This window comes from Phyllobates terribilis, unplaced genomic scaffold, assembly GCF_046119375.1.
Source record: "Phyllobates terribilis strain yellow unplaced genomic scaffold, ASM4611937v1 Scaffold_3__8_contigs__length_932513732, whole genome shotgun sequence".
Taxonomy (NCBI): domain Eukaryota; kingdom Metazoa; phylum Chordata; class Amphibia; order Anura; family Dendrobatidae; genus Phyllobates; species Phyllobates terribilis.
Window position 1 is genome coordinate 613,145,360 of NW_027362763.1, and position 18,518 is coordinate 613,163,877.

At 44.9% G+C, this 18,518-nt stretch overlaps 1 protein-coding gene across 4 annotated transcripts in view; it reads left to right on the forward strand.

Annotated features, from left to right (window-relative positions):
- Positions 1-18,518, forward strand: part of PDCD2 (programmed cell death 2) — a 170,717-nt gene that overhangs the window by 44,750 nt on the left and 107,449 nt on the right. For 3 of the 4 annotated variants that reach the window (XM_073671481.1, XM_073671483.1, XM_073671480.1), the window contains one exon: positions 3,622-3,783. The exons of the other annotated variant lie outside the window; for it this stretch is intronic. In XM_073671481.1, the coding sequence (XP_073527582.1) occupies positions 3,622-3,783 (162 nt within the window). The remainder of the gene's footprint in view (positions 1-3,621; positions 3,784-18,518) is intronic. 4 annotated transcript variants of the gene reach the window in all.

Consider the following 18,518-nt stretch of genomic DNA (forward strand, 5'->3'; position numbering starts at 1 on the left):
AAAATTTACAAAACCATTTTTTTAGGGACCACATCACATTTGAAGTCACTTTGAGAGGTCTTTATGACAGAAAATACCCAAAAGTGACACCATTCTAAAAACTGCACCCCTCAAGGTGCTCAAAACCACATTCAAGAACTTTATTAACCCTTTAGGTGCTTCACAGTAATTTTTGGAATGTGGAATAAAAAAATGAACATTTAACTTTTTTCACAAAAATGTTACTTTAGACCAAATTTTTTTTATTTATCCAGGGGTAACAAGAAAAAATAGTCCCCAAAATTTGTTGTGCAATTTCCCCTGGGCACGCAGATACCCCATATGTGGGGAAAAACCACTGTTTGGGTGCACGGCTGGGCTCGGAAGGGAAGGAGCGCCATTTGACTTTTTGATTGTAAAATTTGCTTGAATAATTAGCGGACACCATGTTGCGTTTGGAGAGCCCCTGTGTGCCTAAACATTGGAGCTCCCCCACAAGTGACCCCATTTTGGAAATTAGACCCCCCAATGCACCTATCTAGATGCATAGTGAGCACTTGAAACCCCCAGGTGCTTCACAAATTGATTCGTAAAAATGAAAAAGTGGAGAAAAAATACACTTTTTTATTTTTACAGATTAATTTGTGAAGCACCTGGGGGTTCCAAGTGCTCTCTTTGCATCTAGATAGGTGCCTTGGGGGGTCTAGTTTCCAAAATGGGGTCACTTGTGGGGCAGCTCCAATGTTTAGGCACACAGGGGCTCTCCAAACGCGAAATGGTGTCCGCTAACAAATTGAATTGGAAAATCGGCTCAAATTGTTAGCGGACGCCATGTCGCGTTTGGAGAGCCCCTGTGTGCCTAAACAGTGGAAACCCCCCACAAGTGACCCCATTTTGGAAACTAGACTCCTCAAGGATTTTATCAAGGGGTGTAGTGAACATTTTGAACCCAGAGGTACGACACAGAATTTGATAACATTATGTCATCATATTGAATAAGTTGTCATTAGTCTTGAGCTCAAGTGCTTGCTACTTGAGTTTGCATTGGGTACTCAGGTATGCACCATGTACTGCGTGTGCTCGAGTGACATGCTCAAGTCCCTGCCTCGCATGTTTCACGGTTATTAGACACCCAAAAAAAAACATGCGGGCATCGCTCGTGCATGGCAGGCGATCCCCGCAACGTTTTTTTGGCCACGAAGCATATGGGGCGGAGACTCGAGCATGTCACTCGAACACCCGCGATACTCAATGCATACCAGAACACCCGATGCAAACTCAAGTAGCGAGCACTTGCGCTCAACACTAGTCGCCATATCGTCATCTTTTTTTCTTACTTTTGAAAAAAATCCCAACCCCATCACAACCCTAACCCGAGAGTTTATTTTTTTACACCGTTGCTCGTGCGGTATAAGTGATTAGACGACTTTATTCTTCGGGTCGATGCGATTACAGCGATACCAGAATCATATGGGGTTTTTATGATTGGCAGCTGTCACACACTAAAAGACGCCTTTTTTGTAAAATCTAGCTTTTGCATCGCCATATTTTGAGAGCTATAATTTTTCCATATTTTGGCAGACAGTCATGTGACGGCTCGTTTTTTGCGACATGAGATGACGTTTTTATTGGTGCCATTTTCAGGCACGTGACATTTTTTGATCGCTTTCTATTCCGATTTTTGGGAGGAAGAATAAACAAAAACCAACAATTCAGGAATAGTTTTGTTTTTTTTTTAAATTCTGTTCCGCGTGTGGTAAAATTGATAAGGCAGCTTTATTCTTTGAATCAGTACGTTTACAGCGGTACCACATTTATATCGTTTTTTTTCTGTCTTGCACTTTTACATAATAAAAGCAATTTTATAGCAAAAATTATTTTTTAGCATCGCTTTATTCTGAGAGCTATAACTTTTTTATTTTTTGGCTAATAGAGCTGTATGGCGGCTTGTTTTTTGCGGGACAAGATGACATTTTCAGCGGTACCATTTTTATTTATATTTGTCTTTTTGATCGTGTGTTATTCCATTTTTTGTTTGGCGTTATGGTGATAAAGCATTGTTTTTTGCTTAGGTTTTTTTTTTTTACCGTGTTCACTGAAGAGGTTAACTAGTGGGACAGTTTTATAGGTCGGGTCGTTCCGGACGCGGCGATACCAAATATGTGTACTTTTTATTGTTTTTTTTTTGTTTTTTTTTTCATATTTATTGATGGGTACATCATATTTTTATTTTTGGATTATTTATTTATTTTTTTTTTTAAATATTTTTACAATTTTTTTTTTTTTTATTTTTTATTTTTTTTTTCACTTTCTGACAGTTTTTTTTTACTTTTTTACTTTGTCCCACTATCGGACTTTCACTTTTTTTACTCTTATCGCCTGCATGGCACAGGAATGGAGCACCTTCCCTGTGCCATGCAGGCTGTCAGAGCTGGACAGGGAGAAGATAGTTTGGAGATGCACTGCGCATGTCCAAAAAATCTTCCTGCTGTCTGGTGACCCGGATGTTGTCATGACGACATCGGGTCGTCATGGCAACATCCTGGAAGCCGCGGCAGACAGCGCTGGAGGTCGGAAGAGGAAGTGAGTGCACCGATCACCTCCCCTTAGCCACCGCAATGCTGCGATCGCAGCATTGCGGGGGTTAATGTGCCGGGAGCGGTGCGGGACCGCTCCCTGCACATAGTAGCGGGTGTCAGCTGTGACAATCAGCTGACACCCGGCGGCGATCGCGCACGCACAGCCTGTGTGCGCGCGCGATCGCGATGACGTACTAATACGGGTCTGGCTCTTAAGTCCCAGGGCACAGACTTGTATTAGTACGTCTAATGTTGTTAAGGGGTTAAAGGGGTTTTCCCCACGAACAAAAGTTAATTTTATTCAATAGATCTAGGAATAATAACAAGTTCCTCAATTGGATGTGTTTAAATAAAATCTACCTGTGCTGAGATAATCTTATACATGTGCCCCTGCTGTGTGCTGTGTAATGGCTGACTGTATAGGAAATATGGTCTGATCATACCACATCTCCTGGGCAGGGGAGGTGGAGAAAGAGTATACAGACATAACAGCATGTGATCACAGCTGATTCTTTCTTTGAAGTAAAACATTGTTTAAGAACAGGCAGGGAAATGTTTTACCTCACAAAAAGAATCAGCTGTGACCTCATATATTATATAATGTGTCAGTACTTCCCCAAACGCCAGTCCTCACGGTCCCCTGTAGTGCACAGGTGAGAGAATTTATGGCAATTTGTGATGCCTTGATGTGTGTATGTGTGTATATATATATATATATATATATATATATATATATATATATATATATATATATATATATATATATATATATATATATATATATATATATAAATTGGGGGGGAAGGCCAGGAAACCATAAATTAGGTCAGTTTTTCCCCAAACGACAGCCTTTGCAGCCCCCAACTGATTTTCAGGATTTCCTTAGTAATGCACAGGTGATTGAATTATCAAGGCATCACAAATTCCCATACATATTCGCTCACCTGTGCACTACTAAGGAAATCCAGAAACATTGTGTTGAGTACTGGAGTTTGGGAAACGCTGATTTAGGATGTAGACGTTAAGCTTGCCTACAGTTTATCAATGTTTTCTCTCTTTCCAGGCATATACCAAGTTGAGGTTGCAGATCATAAATTTTTGTTTCCAGAATATGAGCTTGTTACAGAGCCTGAAGACCTGGATTCTGATAGAAGTCTGGATGAAGATTCTACATTGAGTCATATGGATATGGAATCAGTGATGTCAAATGCATCATCAAATCTTGGTAAAGATGATCTTTGCTCTTTTCCCTCCCTAAAACTTCACAAACCACACACAGGAACAGATATTGCACACTACTAAACACCATGTCAGCTTGGTTGTGTAGGGTAGGGGATTTGCATAGTAAACTATTGAATGAGACTTAAGTAGAGGAATAAATCTGCACTGGTAAATAGGATCTAGTGAAGTGAGCAGTAGCCTGAACCGCAGCATGTGCTACTGAGGGGAACACCTACAATACATACTATCAATAAATATGGACGGTGAGGCAGAGAAATCTACCTTTTTATTGACCCATGTGATATTTCCGCTCCTTTGAGATTTTTTTCATACATGTGTAGGCTTCGGTACTCACTTAGCTGCGTTAGAGGTAGGCACCGGGACACTGTCTCTTTAAAATGACCAAGGCAGGTTTATTATGCTACATAAATCGCACTTTCAGAAGTAAACAAGAGAAAGCCTTGTCCGACACAGTGTAACAAAAACAGAAAATAAACAGTCCAATACAATATGGCGGGTTCACCCGCTCACGGTCACGGTCAGTGTCATTTTGGCACAAACACTCTGGAGGTCAGAGACTGACACTGAATGGGACACTTGGTCTCTATTTTATGCACACGCCCTGGGGGTGGGGATATGTGAGCAGCCAGTTCCCCCCATCTCTTATGACTGCTCGAAAAAAAACAGTCCTGATCCACCTAATTAACCCTCTCATCACTACTTGTGCTGGAGCATGATTTTCTGGTTTTACATCACTGAAGTTGCCAACCTCAACGATGCATATCTCCCCTCAAGGACATGTCCGGTGGCCATTTTACATACCGCCGTCCTCTGCCCAAAACCAGGGGGCTTGGCACCTTCTGCTAACATACAGTGGACCCTCGACAATGCGTCAGCATTGCCATGCAGTTTCCCAGGCCTATGCTCTACATGGAAGCTAAATTCCTGGAGGGCTAGTAACCACCTGGTCTCTCGGGCATTGTTCCCCTTTTTCTTTCTCATCCACCTTATTGGGGCATGGTCTGACACCAGCCTGCACTTCTTGCCTAAGAGGTAGTATTTCAGGGTGTCCAACGCCCACTTGATGGCCAAACATTCTTTCTCCACTATGGAGTAATTCTTCTCACAAGATGTCAACTTCCGGCTTAAATACATTGTGGAGTGCTCCTCCCCGTTCACCTCTTGTGATAGGACAGCCTCCAGTCCAACATCTGACACATCTGTCTGAACCACAAACTCCTTTGAGAATTCCGGCGCCACCGGCACTGGCTGTTTACACAGAGCCGGCTTCAGCTTGTGGAAAGCCGTCTCAGCTTCTGGAGACCACTTAGCCATAGCAGACTTTGTCCCGTTAAGGAGATCTGTCAGAGGGGCGGCTATCATGGCTAAGTTAGGGATGAACCGGCGGTAGTAGCCCACGATGCCCAGGAAGGCTCTGACCTGTTTTTTTGAGAGAGGTTGTGTGGCCAACCCTGGATCGATTCAATTTTATTTATTTTGGGCTTTATCACGCCTCTACCTATGACATAGCCCAAATATCTGGCTTCCTCCATGCCCATGGCACTTTTGTCCGGGTTGATTAAAAACCCCGCCGTCCGCATCGAATATTGCTTGGACTTTACTCAGATGGCTTCCCAAATCCTGGCTGTAGATCATGTTATCATCCAGGTAGGCCGCTGCATACTTCTTGTGGGGAGCTAAGATCCGGTCCATGGCTCTCTGGAAGGTAGCTGGAGCTCCTTGCAACCCAAACGGCATCTTGGTGTACTGAAAATACCCATCTGGAGTTGAAAAGGCATCTTGGGCCATAGGGATCTGCCAGTACCCTTTTGTGAGGTGAAGGGTGGTAATCGGCCTTAGCCTTTCAATTAGTTCATGTACCCTGGGCATTGGGTATGAATCAAATTTAGAGACCTTATTCAGTTTCCTATAGTCATTGCAAAACCTCCATTGGGACTGGACCAGCCACTCTTGGATTCTTCAATGACTCCCAGACCTAGCATCCGCTTTACTTCTTTTGAAATTACTTCTCGGCGGGCTTCGGGAATCCGATACGATTTAAGGTTTACCCGGACATGAGGTTCTGTAAGGACCTCATGCTCTATGATCTGGGTACAACCTGGTAGTTCGGAGAATAGGTCCCTGTTCCGCTGTTGCAAATGTCGGCACTGTTGCTTTTGGGCACGTGAGAGCGACTCTGCCACCTTGATCGGCTTCAGACTTCACCACCAAACACGGAGCTTCCACGGCCTCCCTATCTCGCTATGGCTTGATTAAGTTGACGTGGTACACCTGGTAGGGCTTTCTCCTCCCTGGTTGGTGAATTTTATAATTGACATCACCAACCTTTTCCACTACTTCATAGGGACCCTGCCACTTGGCCAGAAATTTTCTCTCCACTGTAGGCACCAGCACAAGTACCTGATCTCCAGGGTTGAAGTGTCTCACCCTCACCAACCTATTGTACACCCTCAACTGTGCCTCTTGCGCTTTGAGGAGGTGTTCTTTCACAATGTGCATTACTTCTGCAATCCTCTCTTGCATCTGTGCCACATGTTCAATTACACTCCTGTAGGGTGTAGACTCCCAGGTCTCCTTTGCTACGTCCAGGAGTCCACGGGGGTGTCGGCCATACAACAGCTCGAAAGGAGAGAATCTAGTAGAGGCCTGTGGGACTTCTCTAATGAAGAACAGAAGGTACGGCAGTAGTCAATCCCAGTCCTGGCCGTCTTTCTCTACGACCTTCTTCAACATGGCCTTCAAGGTTTTATTGAACCTCTCCACCAAGCCATCTGTCTGCAGGTGGTAAACTGAGGTCCTTAGTTGTGTGCTTTGCAGGATCTTCATCCCTCATCACCTTTAATATAAACAGATTTCCTTGGTCCGTTAGAATCTCTTTAGGCAACCCCGTCCTGGAAAAGATATGGACCAACTCCCGGGCTATACACTTGGAGGAGGAGTTTCGTAGGGGCACGGCCTCTGAATACTGCGTAGCATAGTCCAGTACCACCAGGATGTACTGATGTCCTCTTGTGGACTTGACCAGGGGTCCCACTAGATCCATTGCGATGCCTTCAAACGGGATCTCAATGAGAAGTAGAGACACTAAAGGGCTACAGAAGTGAGCCACCAGGGAGGTCAGCTGACAATTAAGACATGACCTGCAATACTTCACTATCTCTCGGTGACACCCGGGCCAGTAGAACCTCTGGAGGATCCTTTCCTGGGTTTTTTCTACTACCAGATGTCCATCCAAGACATGTGCATGGGCCATATCTAATACCCTGCGTCTGTATGGCCCTGGCACTAGTAACTGCTCGATTACTTCCCCTCTGAGCTTGATGACCCGATATAGTAACTCCCCATTTACGGCAAAGTGCGGATATCGGGTGTCAGCACCCGACTCTTGAGCAACACCATTAAGAACCGTTACATTATTAAGCGCCCCTTTTAGCGTTAAATCCCTGAGCTGGGCAGTTGAAAAGTTTCCCCCAGACACCTCCAGTTCAGGGATGTCAGCCTCCGTGGATGCTGTCTCATCCTCATCACCAACAAGCACACAAAAAGGAAACCCGTCAGCTGCGGCCTGTGATGAAGTGTCCTCAGGGGTGACTTGGTTGTTGCCTGGACAACCCGGCTTCCTCCCATTCTCCCACAAGTCCCAAAACAGGGCAAAGTCCCGTCCTATTATAACCAGATGCAACAGATCCTTGACTACTCTGACCTCATGAGACTTGGCGCCACAGTTTGCGTCTATGAATACTCGGGCCACAGGGTATTCCTTAGCATTCCCATGGATACAACGGACGCCGACTTTTTTTTCCCCGGAACCAGCTGATGAGGAACTGTGGCTCTCACTAGGGTTACTAAACTCCCCGACTCTAACAGAGCAGTTACTTGCATACCATTCACCGACACGAGACATGCCTGCGGTCCCTTGCCTGGTTGAGGGACCGCACTGCAGGCAGGATATGAAAAACATGAGCAACGCCATCCTGCGCTGCAGTCCATTGGTTCAGTTGTCATAGGGCACTGGGCGGCTATGTGATCTGGGGTATGACACCTCCAACATACTTCGTTATGGGGCGGGACCTTGGGCAGCAACTCAGACCCCTCCTGAGCTCTAGGACGCACCGCAGGTGTGGCTCTAGCTCCCCTCTTTTGGGTGCCCCCCCCCCCCCTTTTGGGAACCCCAGTATGAAAACTCTACGACCCCTTATTTCCCCAAGGAACTCTCAACCGCCTGGTACCTTTCCACCAACCCCACCAAGTCATCGGCATTGCAGGGACCTCCCTGGGCAACCCAGGATTGCACCGACCTCGGAAGGGAGTGTATGAACCTGTCCATGACAACTTTGTCAACCATTTGTGCTGGGGAGGAAGATTCAGGTTACAACCACTTTTGGACCAGGTGTAGGAGGTCGAACATCTGGGACCAGGGAGGTTTGTTATTGCAATAGGCCAAGTGGTGCACTCAGTTACTCCCAAGCACGCCAAAATCTAATTTTTATACTTGGCATACTCATTTGCGTCCTGCAAGGCCAGGTCATAATAGGCCTTCTGCGGCTCCCCTGTTAAATATGGCGCCAGCACCTCCGCCCACAATTTATCCCATTCCACCACCCTCTTAAAGACCGTCAGGAACGCCTCGACATCATCACCCGGGGTCATCTTTTGCAATGATCTCCTTACAGTCTTCCTCACTTGAGAGTCATCAACTGGAGTAGGGGGTGGGGCGGTTGCCCTGCCACGGATCACCTTTGGCAGGAGCTCCATCTGCTGCTTGTGCTGTAGTTGTTGCATCTGCAGCTGCTGCGCTTGCTGCTGCTGTTGCCACTTTTGGTGCTGCTGGAGGTTGGCCTGCACCAGTTGCTTAATCAGCTCCTCCATGCTGCCGGACATCCCTGGTTGGCGGCCTTCACCCAGGACAAACTGTTTCCTGTAGCAGTCACAGTGCCCCTTGGGATTCGTGCCTGTGCTTCTAGCACAAATTGTAGGGTTCAGTACTCACTTAGCCACATTAGAGGTAGGCACGGGACACAGTCTCTTTAAAATGTCCAAGGCAGGTTTATTATGCTGCATAAACTGCACTTTCAGAATTAAACAAAACAAAGCCTTGTTCTTCTCAGTGTAACAAAAACAGAAAATAAATGTCCAGGTTCGAGATGAAAGTCTGCAGTCGCTCTGTGACTGCAGGCTTTTGAATTCTCACACCGCATGCGCTGCACACTTTTAGCATTTTCTCTTGCACAAGTGTACAATTTGTATGCTTCTGACCACATGCCTACTAGACTTGTCTTGCCTCGCTCAATTCATTTTATGCAAATCGCCAGCACCAGAAAACCCTGCCATCATGCAGTGCGCAATGAGAGAATTCAGAAGCTTGCAGCTACATAGCATGACTGCAGACTGATCATAAACTTGGGCCACCCCTTTAATGCTCCTAACATAAATAAAATGAGAATTGGTCCATATCCCAAAAAAACATTTACATCCAGGTATCTGATAAATTACGTGGTCTCTGGAGTCATTCTCTTTCTTTTCTTCTTCATCTTGTCCAGACTCCATGATGACTTTTCTCATCCCCAGTTAGTCTCTGCAGACTTCTTCTCCTGTCCTCTAAAGCACATCCCCACACTATGCCCTTAAAGATAGCGTCATTATAAAGCTACTGAATAAAAATATCTGCCATACAATGATCGCCTGAATAAATAGTTGCCCCTCACTATATTCCCTGCACAAAATATAACCCTCACACTGTCCATCTTATGGTACATACTCTCCACACTGCCCTTTCCTTACCATACTGGGCCCCCGTCTGAAAGACGTGAGTACAATTAAACACTAGGAGCCTTCACGCAGCACATTCTGTGAGCCAGCTGTCAGCTTGACAGCCGGCTCAAAGAACTGCCGACTCCCACCCGAGGGGGGCGGCAAAAATGCTGCCACCCGGGGTGACACTTCAGACCACCGTATTATATGGCACGTTTTCATCCCCTAGCCAGCTGCGCCCGGGGCATATGCCCCAGCTGCATCCCCCAACAGATACACCTCTGCTTAAAGACAACCTGTCAGCTCGATTTTGTAAAGTACAGTGAAAACATGGATAGAGAGGTTCTGTAATACAAATTAAATTGATTTCTTTAACCCCTTTACCCCCGAGGGTAGTTTGCACGTTAATGACCGGGCCAATTTTTACATTTCTGACCACTGTTACTTTATGAAGTAATTACTCTGGAACGCTTCAATGGATCCCCCTGATTTTGAGACTGTTTTTTCATGACCTATTGTACTTCATGATAGTGGTAAAATTTGTTCGTTATCACTTGTTTTTATTTGTGACAAAAACGGATATTTGACAAATTTAGAAAATTCTGCAATTTTCAAACTTTGAATTTTCATGCCCTTAAATCAGAGACACACAGTACAGACCAAAAGTTTGGACACACCTTCTCATTTAAAGATTTTTCTGTATTTTCATGACTATGAAAATTGTACATTCACACTGAAGGCATCAAAACTATGAATTAACACACGTGGAATTATATACTTAACAAAAAAGTGTGAAACAACTGAAAATATGTCTTATATTCTAGATTCTTCAAAGTACCCACCTTTTGCTTTGATGACTGCTTTGCACACTCTTGGCATTCTCTTGATGAGCTTCAAGAGGTAGTCACCGGAAATGGTCTTCCAACAATCTTGAAGGAGTTCCCAGAGATGCTTAGCACTTGTTTGCCCTTCACTCTGCGGTCCAGCTCACCCCAAACCATCTCGATTGGGTTCAGGTCTTCTGACTGTGGAGGCCAGGTCATCTGGCGTAGCACCCCATCACTCTCCTTCTTGGTCAAATAGCCCTACACAGCCTGGAGGTGTGTTTGGGGTCATTGTCCTGTTAAAAAATAAATGATGGTTCAACTAAACGCAAACTGGATGGAATAGCATGCCGCTGCAAGATGCTGTGGTAGCCATGCTGATTCAGTATGTCTTCAATTTTGAATAAATCCCCAATAGTGTCACCAGCAAAGCACCCCACACCATCACACCTCCTCCTCCATGCTTCACGGTGGGAAGCAGGCATGTAGAATCCATCCATTCACCTTTTCTGCATCGCACAAAGACATGGTGGTTGGAACCAAAGAACCAAAGTCAGTTGTTGAAGAGATGTGTCTGCTGCTAGAACTCTGTGTGGCATTGACCTGGTCTGTAATCTGAGCTGCTGTTAACCTGCGATTTCTGAGGCTGGTGACTCGGATAAACTTATCCTCAGAAGCAGAGGTGACTCTTGGTCTTCCTTTTCTGGGGCAGTCCTCATGTGAGCCAGTTTCTTTGTAGCGCTTAATGGTTTTTGCAACTGAACTTGGGGACACTTTCAAAGTTTTCACAATTTTTCAGACTGGCTGACCTTCATTTCTTAAAGTAATGATGGCCACTCGTTTTTCTTTACTTGGCTGCTTTTTTTCTTGCCATAATACAAATTCTAACAGTCTATTCAGTAGGACTATCAGCTGTGTATCCACCAGACTTCTGCACAACACAACTGATGGTCCCAACCCCATTTATAAGGCAAGAAATCCCACTTATGAAACCTGACAGGGCACACCTGTGAAGTGAAAACTATTTCCGGTGACTACCACTTGAAGCTCATCAAGAGAATGCCAAGAGTGCGCAAAGCAGTCATCAAAGCAAAAGGTGACTACTTTGAAGAACGTAGAATATAAGACATATTTTCAGTTGTTTCACACTTTTTTGTTAAGTATATAATTCCACATGTGTTAATTCATAGTTTTGATGCCTTCAGTGTGAATGTACAATTTTCATAGTCATGAAAATACAGAAAAATCTTTAAATGAGGTGTGTCCAAACTTTTGGTCTGTGCTGTATGTCACACAAAATACTTAATAAATAACATTTCCCAAATGTCTACTTTACGTCAGCACAATTTTTGAACCAAAATTTTTTTGGGTTAGGGAGCTATAAGGGTTAAAAGTTGACCAGCGGTTTCTCATTTTTACAACAAAATTTACAAAACCATTTTTTTTAGGGACCACATAACATTTGAAGTCACTTTGAGGGGCCTTTATGACAGAAAATACCAAAAAGTGACTCCATTCTAAAAATTGCACCCCTCAAAGTGCTCAAAACCACATTCAAGAAGTTTATTAACCCTTCACGTGCTTCACACCAAATAATTGAACGTGAAAGGAAAAAATGAACATATAACTATTTTTTCACAAAAATTTTATTTTAGACCGCAATTTTTTTTTTTTTACACAAAGATACCAGGAGTAATTGGACCCCAAAAGTTCTTGTGCAAATTCTCCTGAGTACACCGATACCTCATATGTGGGGGAAGCCATTACCTGGGCACACGGCAGGGCTCGGAAGGGAAGGAGCGCCAATTGACGTTTTCAATGCAAAACTCGCTGGAATTAACAGCGGACCCCATGTCGCGTTTGGAGAGCCCCTGATGTGTCTAAACAGTGAAAAAACCCCGCAAGTGACCCCTTAAGGAACTTATTTAGATGCATGGTGAAAACTTTGGACCCCCAGGTGCCTCACAGAAAATTATAATGTTGACTTGTGAAAATAAAAAAAAAAAAACATTTTTTCCATAAAAATGTTTAAAAAAAATATTTTCACAAGGGTAACAGGGGAAAGTGGACCTCAAAATCTGTTGTCCAATTTCTCCTGAGTACGCGGATTCCCCATGTGTTGGAGAAAACTACTGTTTGGGCGTATGTCAGGGCTCGGAAGGGAAGGAGTGACGCTTTGGAATGCAGACTTTGATGGCATTGTCTGTGGGAGTCATGTCACGTTCTCAGAGCCCCTGATGGGACTAAACAGTGGAAATAACCAACAAGTGCCCCCTTTTTGGAACTGATATCAGATTTGTGAAGTTTATAATGTAGCATACGTCAGTTGTGTAGGACAACCTGACGAACACTACGTCAGTTTTGTAGTGTTCATCAGGTTGTCATACGTCAGAAATTAATTTAGTAGTGCATGGAAGTATGGAACCTTTTGAAGCATTCTTTGATACACAGGCCAGGTTTGTCAGGGCAGGTGTCACATTGATAAATGGTGTCCTTGCGTATTCCCCTTTTATAACACACTCGGCACCTCGTTTGTGACTTATCTTTTTTTGCGACTTGAGGGGTGCTCCCCTGGGAAATGCTGGCCTGGTACAATTCAAGGTCCTTCAGTTCCGGAGGTACTGGGGCCCGCTCCGTCACCGCTGCCAAATAACGGTCTCCTGGAAGTGAAGGTATGACGCAGAAGTCTGGCCTGCACATTGTGACAGAAGGAAAGCGTTGTGCATTGCCATCTGTACAAGGTGCACCGCCAACTTCTTGTACCACACCTTGGCCTTTCTCAAAGCACTGTACAGCTGGAGGACTTGATCAGAGAGATCAACTCCCCCCATGTACTACTTGTACCCCACTACACAATCTGGTTTGACGACCTGTGTAGTGGAACCTCGTACAATGCTGAGGGTACTGCCATCACCATGTATGGTCGTCAAGATGAGGACATCCCTCTTGTCCTTGTACTTGACCACCAGCAGGTGGTCGCTACATTGGGCTCTGCTCTCACCCCTTCTGAGCAGCTGCCCAATTAGCGTCTTTGGGAGGCCTCTCTGATTTTTGCGGACAGTACCGCAGGTTGCGGTACTTCACGCAGAGAGGGACTTGAAGAGAGGGACAGTGGTATAAAAGTTATCCACGTACAAGTGATAACCTTTATCCAGCAGTGGGTGCACCAAGTCCCACACAATTTTCCCACTCACTCCCAGAACAGGGGGACATTCAGGGGGTTCAGTCCGGGAGTCCTTCCCTTTGTAAACTCTAAACTTGTGAGTGTACCCTGAGGTACTCTCACAAAGTTTATACAGCTTGATTCTGTATCTGGCCCTCTTACTGGGCAGGTACTGCCGGAATCCAAGCCGCTCCTTAAAAGCGATTAAGAACTCATCCACACAGATGTCCCTTTGGGGCACATACACTTCAGCAAACTTGTTGTTGAAGTGTTCGATGACCGGCCGAACTTAGAAAAGACGATCAAAGTTCGGGTCATCGCATGCAGGACACCTTGCATTATCGTTGGATGGCCTCAAAACGTGTCCGGATTATGACCATTCGGAACACTGGAGTGTTAGACAAAACGCCAACACTCCAGTATTGCCGAACTTCTGGCTTCTTCAGGATCCCCATATGAAGGACCAGGCCCCAAATCTTCATCATTTCTTCTGCATCTACAGGAGACCAGTTAGAAAATGATGAAGAGGGGTTTTGTTCCAAAAATTGATGAGTTTATAAATTAGTTTGGCCCACCATGAGGAAAAATCCAGCAGCACCTGAGGAAGAGTAGGATGACTAGGAGTCGGAAAAATAAAGAAATGTGGGATCCTCGCCCTCTCTGTCAGTGTCTGAGGCAAGAAAAGCGTATGCCTCCTCCACTGAATGGCGAGTTTGGGATGAGCGGGACTTTTTTTTTTTTTGGTATGTATGTGGTGCTTGTGTGTCTGTACTTTATTTCGAGTGTGTGTGTGTGTGTGTGTGTGTGTGTGTGTGTGTGTGTGTCAGTGTGCTTGGTGTGAACTTTTTTTTTTCTGAAAAAAAAAAGGGAAAAAGGAACTACTTACTGTATGTGGTGCAAACAGCGAGCACGGGTGTGGATCGGTGAACTATGTCACCGATCAACGCTCAGCAGCTGCTGGATGTGCGCAAGAATGTGTGGTGAGTGGGAAGACGGGAATTGGGGTGGATGAGGGGAGATGAACAGAGAAGACTTTGGTAAGTCCTTCTTTCAGCAGCAGGCTCTGGAGCAGGAACAGCAGCAGGACCGATGCAGAAGAGCCCAGAGCAGGAGTCGGTGCCCAGAGCAGGATACCAGGACCGGAGCTGGAGACTATAACCAAGAGAATTAACAAGAAAAAAATCCTGAAAAGCAGCGAGCACGGACGTTGATCAGTGACGTAGTCACTGGTCAGCGCTCGGCCATTGTAGGACGCACGAAAAAAAAACTGGTGGGATGGGGGTAAAAAGAGGGGGGAGAGTGGGGATTGTGGTGGATGAGGGGAGAACAGAGATGGACTTACCAAAGTCTTCTCAGTTCTTCATTCAGCCGGATCTGGAGCAGGAACCGTAGCAGGTCAGGAGCAGGAGACCCAGGACGCCGGAGCAGAAGAACCAGGAGACAAGAGCAGCAGCTGCAGCGAGTGGAGCAGGTGAAAAGACTGTCTTGTAGTGTCACAGAAGATTCTGTGACACTACAAGGCCCAGCGACAGACAGATCAGATGTGACCGCTGTGTAGAAATCCTCACCAAGTGTGAAGGTCTGGAGGGCGGTCACAGGGTTATGGCAGCAAGGTCACAAGCCAGTCACCACCCGGTCAGGTAATCTGATTGGAGCAATCGATGATGACATCGATCGCTCCAATCAGAGTACCTGAATACAGGTGACAGGGCCGTCACAGGGAGGTTCCACCTCCCTGTGACCCCCTGTGTTGCATGCTCTGCCCCAGCCATCTGATTGGTGACATCCACTGCACCAATCAGACATGGCTGGGGCAGAGCATGCACCACAGGGAGGTAATGCCCGGTCACCTGTATTCAGGTACTCTGATTGGAGCGATCAAAGTCCTCATCGATCGCTCCAATCAGAACAGTTTGGGGGCTTTACAGGGGGTCATGGGGCAGTGACGGGCAGGTCACAAGCCGGTCACCGCCCTGTCACCACGTGGTCACGCTACGATCGGTGCGATTGATGTGATCGGTGATGGCACCGATCATAGTGCTTTGGGGTTAGGGCTGGGGTCTCCTAGCAACAGCCTTGGATCGGTGCTCTTACGAGCACTGATCCTAGGCTGCACATCACTGTTTCCAGCAATCTGATTGCCGGAAACAGTGAGAATGCTGTGATTGGCTGTTCAGAATTGAACAGCCAATCACAGCAATCGTGGGTGCTTGGGGGGGCTGCGACACACCCCTGAGGTAAAATGGCACCGGAAATTTAATGCGATCACCACGACTTTGGTCGCGGGACCGCGTTAAAGACCATGAGCTAATAGTACATCATTGGTCCAATCGGCCCAGGTCACCATGGCGTACTATTAGGTCACACGTCAGAAAGGGGTTAAAGAAATTTGCTTTGTTGTTCTTTAATCACTATTTGAATTATTCTGCTTTATTAGATTTTGGCGCACAGGGGCTAAACTGTGCACTGGTTCTTCTCCTTTGTCTGTGGATCCCCAGCCCTTCTGTCTGCCTCCAGTCAGAGGGGAGGACGGGTTATAGTAGGTTCATTTCTCTCTATGTGCTTCCTCACTCTCTATATTCATTGATTGTTGACCCAAGTCCATAAAGGCGTGCACCTCTTTTTCCAAATTGTCAATACTGCTACTTTTCATTTAATAGGAAAACTCAAACTGTTTGCAAATTGCTTCATCAAGGGATCTAAAAATGAAAGAGAAAATACAGTTATATGAAAAAGTTTGGGCACCCCTATTAATCTTAAGCTTAATGTTTTTTAAAAATTGGTGTTTTTGCAACAGCTATTTCAGTTTGATATATGTAATAACTGTTGGACACAGTAATGTTTCTGCCTTGAAATGAGGTTTATGGTACTAACAGAAAATGTGCAATGTGCATTCAAACAAAATTTGTCAGGTGCATAAGTATGGGCTCCCTTATCATTTTCTTGTTTTGAATACTCCTACCTACTTTTTACTGACTTACTAAAGCACTTTTTTTGGTTTTGTAACCTCATTGAGCATTGAACTTCATAGCCAGGTGTATGCAATCATGAGAAAAGCTACTTAAAGTGGCCACTTGCAAGTTGTTCTCCTGTTTGAATCTCCTCTGAAGAGTGGCATTATGGGCTCCTCAAAACAACTGTCAAATGATCTGAAAACAAAGATTATTCAACATAGTTGTTCAGGGGAAGGATACAAAAAGCTGTCTCCGAGATTTAACCTGTCAGTTTCCACTATGAGGAGCATAGTAAGGAAATGGAAGAACACAGGGACAGTTCTTGTTAAGGCCAGAAGTGGCAGGCCAAGAAAAACATCAGAAAGGCAGAGAAGAAGAATGGTGAGATCAGTCAAGTACAATCCTCAGACCACCTCCAGAGAGCTTCAGCATCAACTTGCTGCAGATGGTGTCACTGTGCATCGGTCAACTATACAACGCACTTTGCACAAGGAGAAGCTGTATGGGAGAGTGATGCGAAAGAAGCCGTTTCTGCAAGCACGCCACAAACAGAGTCGGCTGAGGTATGCAAAAGCACATTTGGAGAAGCCAATTTATTTTTGGAAGAAGGTCCTGTGGACTGATGAAACCAAGAATGAGTTGTTGGGTCATACAAAAAGGCGTTATGCATGGCGGCAAAAAAACACAGCATTCCAAGAAAAACACTTGCTACCCACAGTAAAATTTGGTGGAGGTTCCATCATGCTTTGGGGCTGTGTGGCCAATGCCGCCACCGAGAATCTTGTTAAAGTTGAGGGACGCATGGATTCCACTCAGTATCAGCAGATTCTTGACAATAATGTTCAAGAATCAGTGATAAAGTTGAAGTTACGCAAGGGATGGATCTTTCAGCAAGACAATGATCCAAAACACCGCTCCAAATCTACTCAGGCATTCATGCAGAGGAACAATTACAATGTTCTGGAATGGCCATCCCAGTCCCCAAACCTGAGTATCATTGAGCATCTGTGGGATCATTTGAAGAGGACTGTCCATGCTCGGCGACCATCAAACTTAACTGAACTGGAATTGTTTTGTAAAGAGGAATGGTCAAAAATACCTTCCTCCAGAATCCAGGAACTCATTAAAAGCTACAGGAAGCGACTAGAGGCTGTTAGTTTTGCAAAAGGAGGATCTACTAAATATTAATGTCACTTTTCTGGTGAGGTGCCCATACTTATGCACCCGTCAAATTTTGTTTGAATGCAGATTGCACATTTTCTGTTAGTACAATAAATCTAATTTCAAGGCAGAAACATTACTGTGTCCAACAGTTATTACATATATCAAACTGAAATAGCTGTTGCAAAAACACCAATTTTTATAAAACATTAAGCTTAAGATTAATAGGGGTGCCCAAACTTTTTCATATAACTGTAAATGGAGATTGCAGCCTGAACCCTACTGCAACTAGCAAACGTAAATCTAATTTCCTCCTTGTCATATGCGCCAGATGTCCCCAGTGTATTACAGCGGGCAATTGATCTCCTGGGGCTAGAGCCATCACTCAAGCAAAGGGGAGAAGCGTGGGAGGGATTACAGCTGAGGGCTCGGCACGCCACAGGTTAATTACCACTTGGCATATTAGTTTATGGCAAGTTAGTAATTGAAACTTCTGTTTCTGATTGTTGTAGTCAACCAGCATGACATTGATTCTTTGCTGCCTATGTAGCAGTGTTTACAGTGTAGAGGGGTTTATTTTAGGGACAGACCCCCCCCCCTCCCCCCCTTAAATCCGGAAAGACTGGCCCACTTTGTACGTTAATGACAGTCTCATTTTTTAAATCTGACCAGCGTCACTTAACTAAGAACTCAGGAGCGCTTCAACGTATCGCAGTGATTCCAAGATTTGTTTTTTTTCGTGACATGTTGTACTTCATGTTTGTGGTAAATTTTGGTCGACATTATTTGTATTTATGAAAATTAGGCAAAAATATTGAAAACTTTACAATTTTCAAACTTTGAATTTTCATGCCTTTTAAACCAT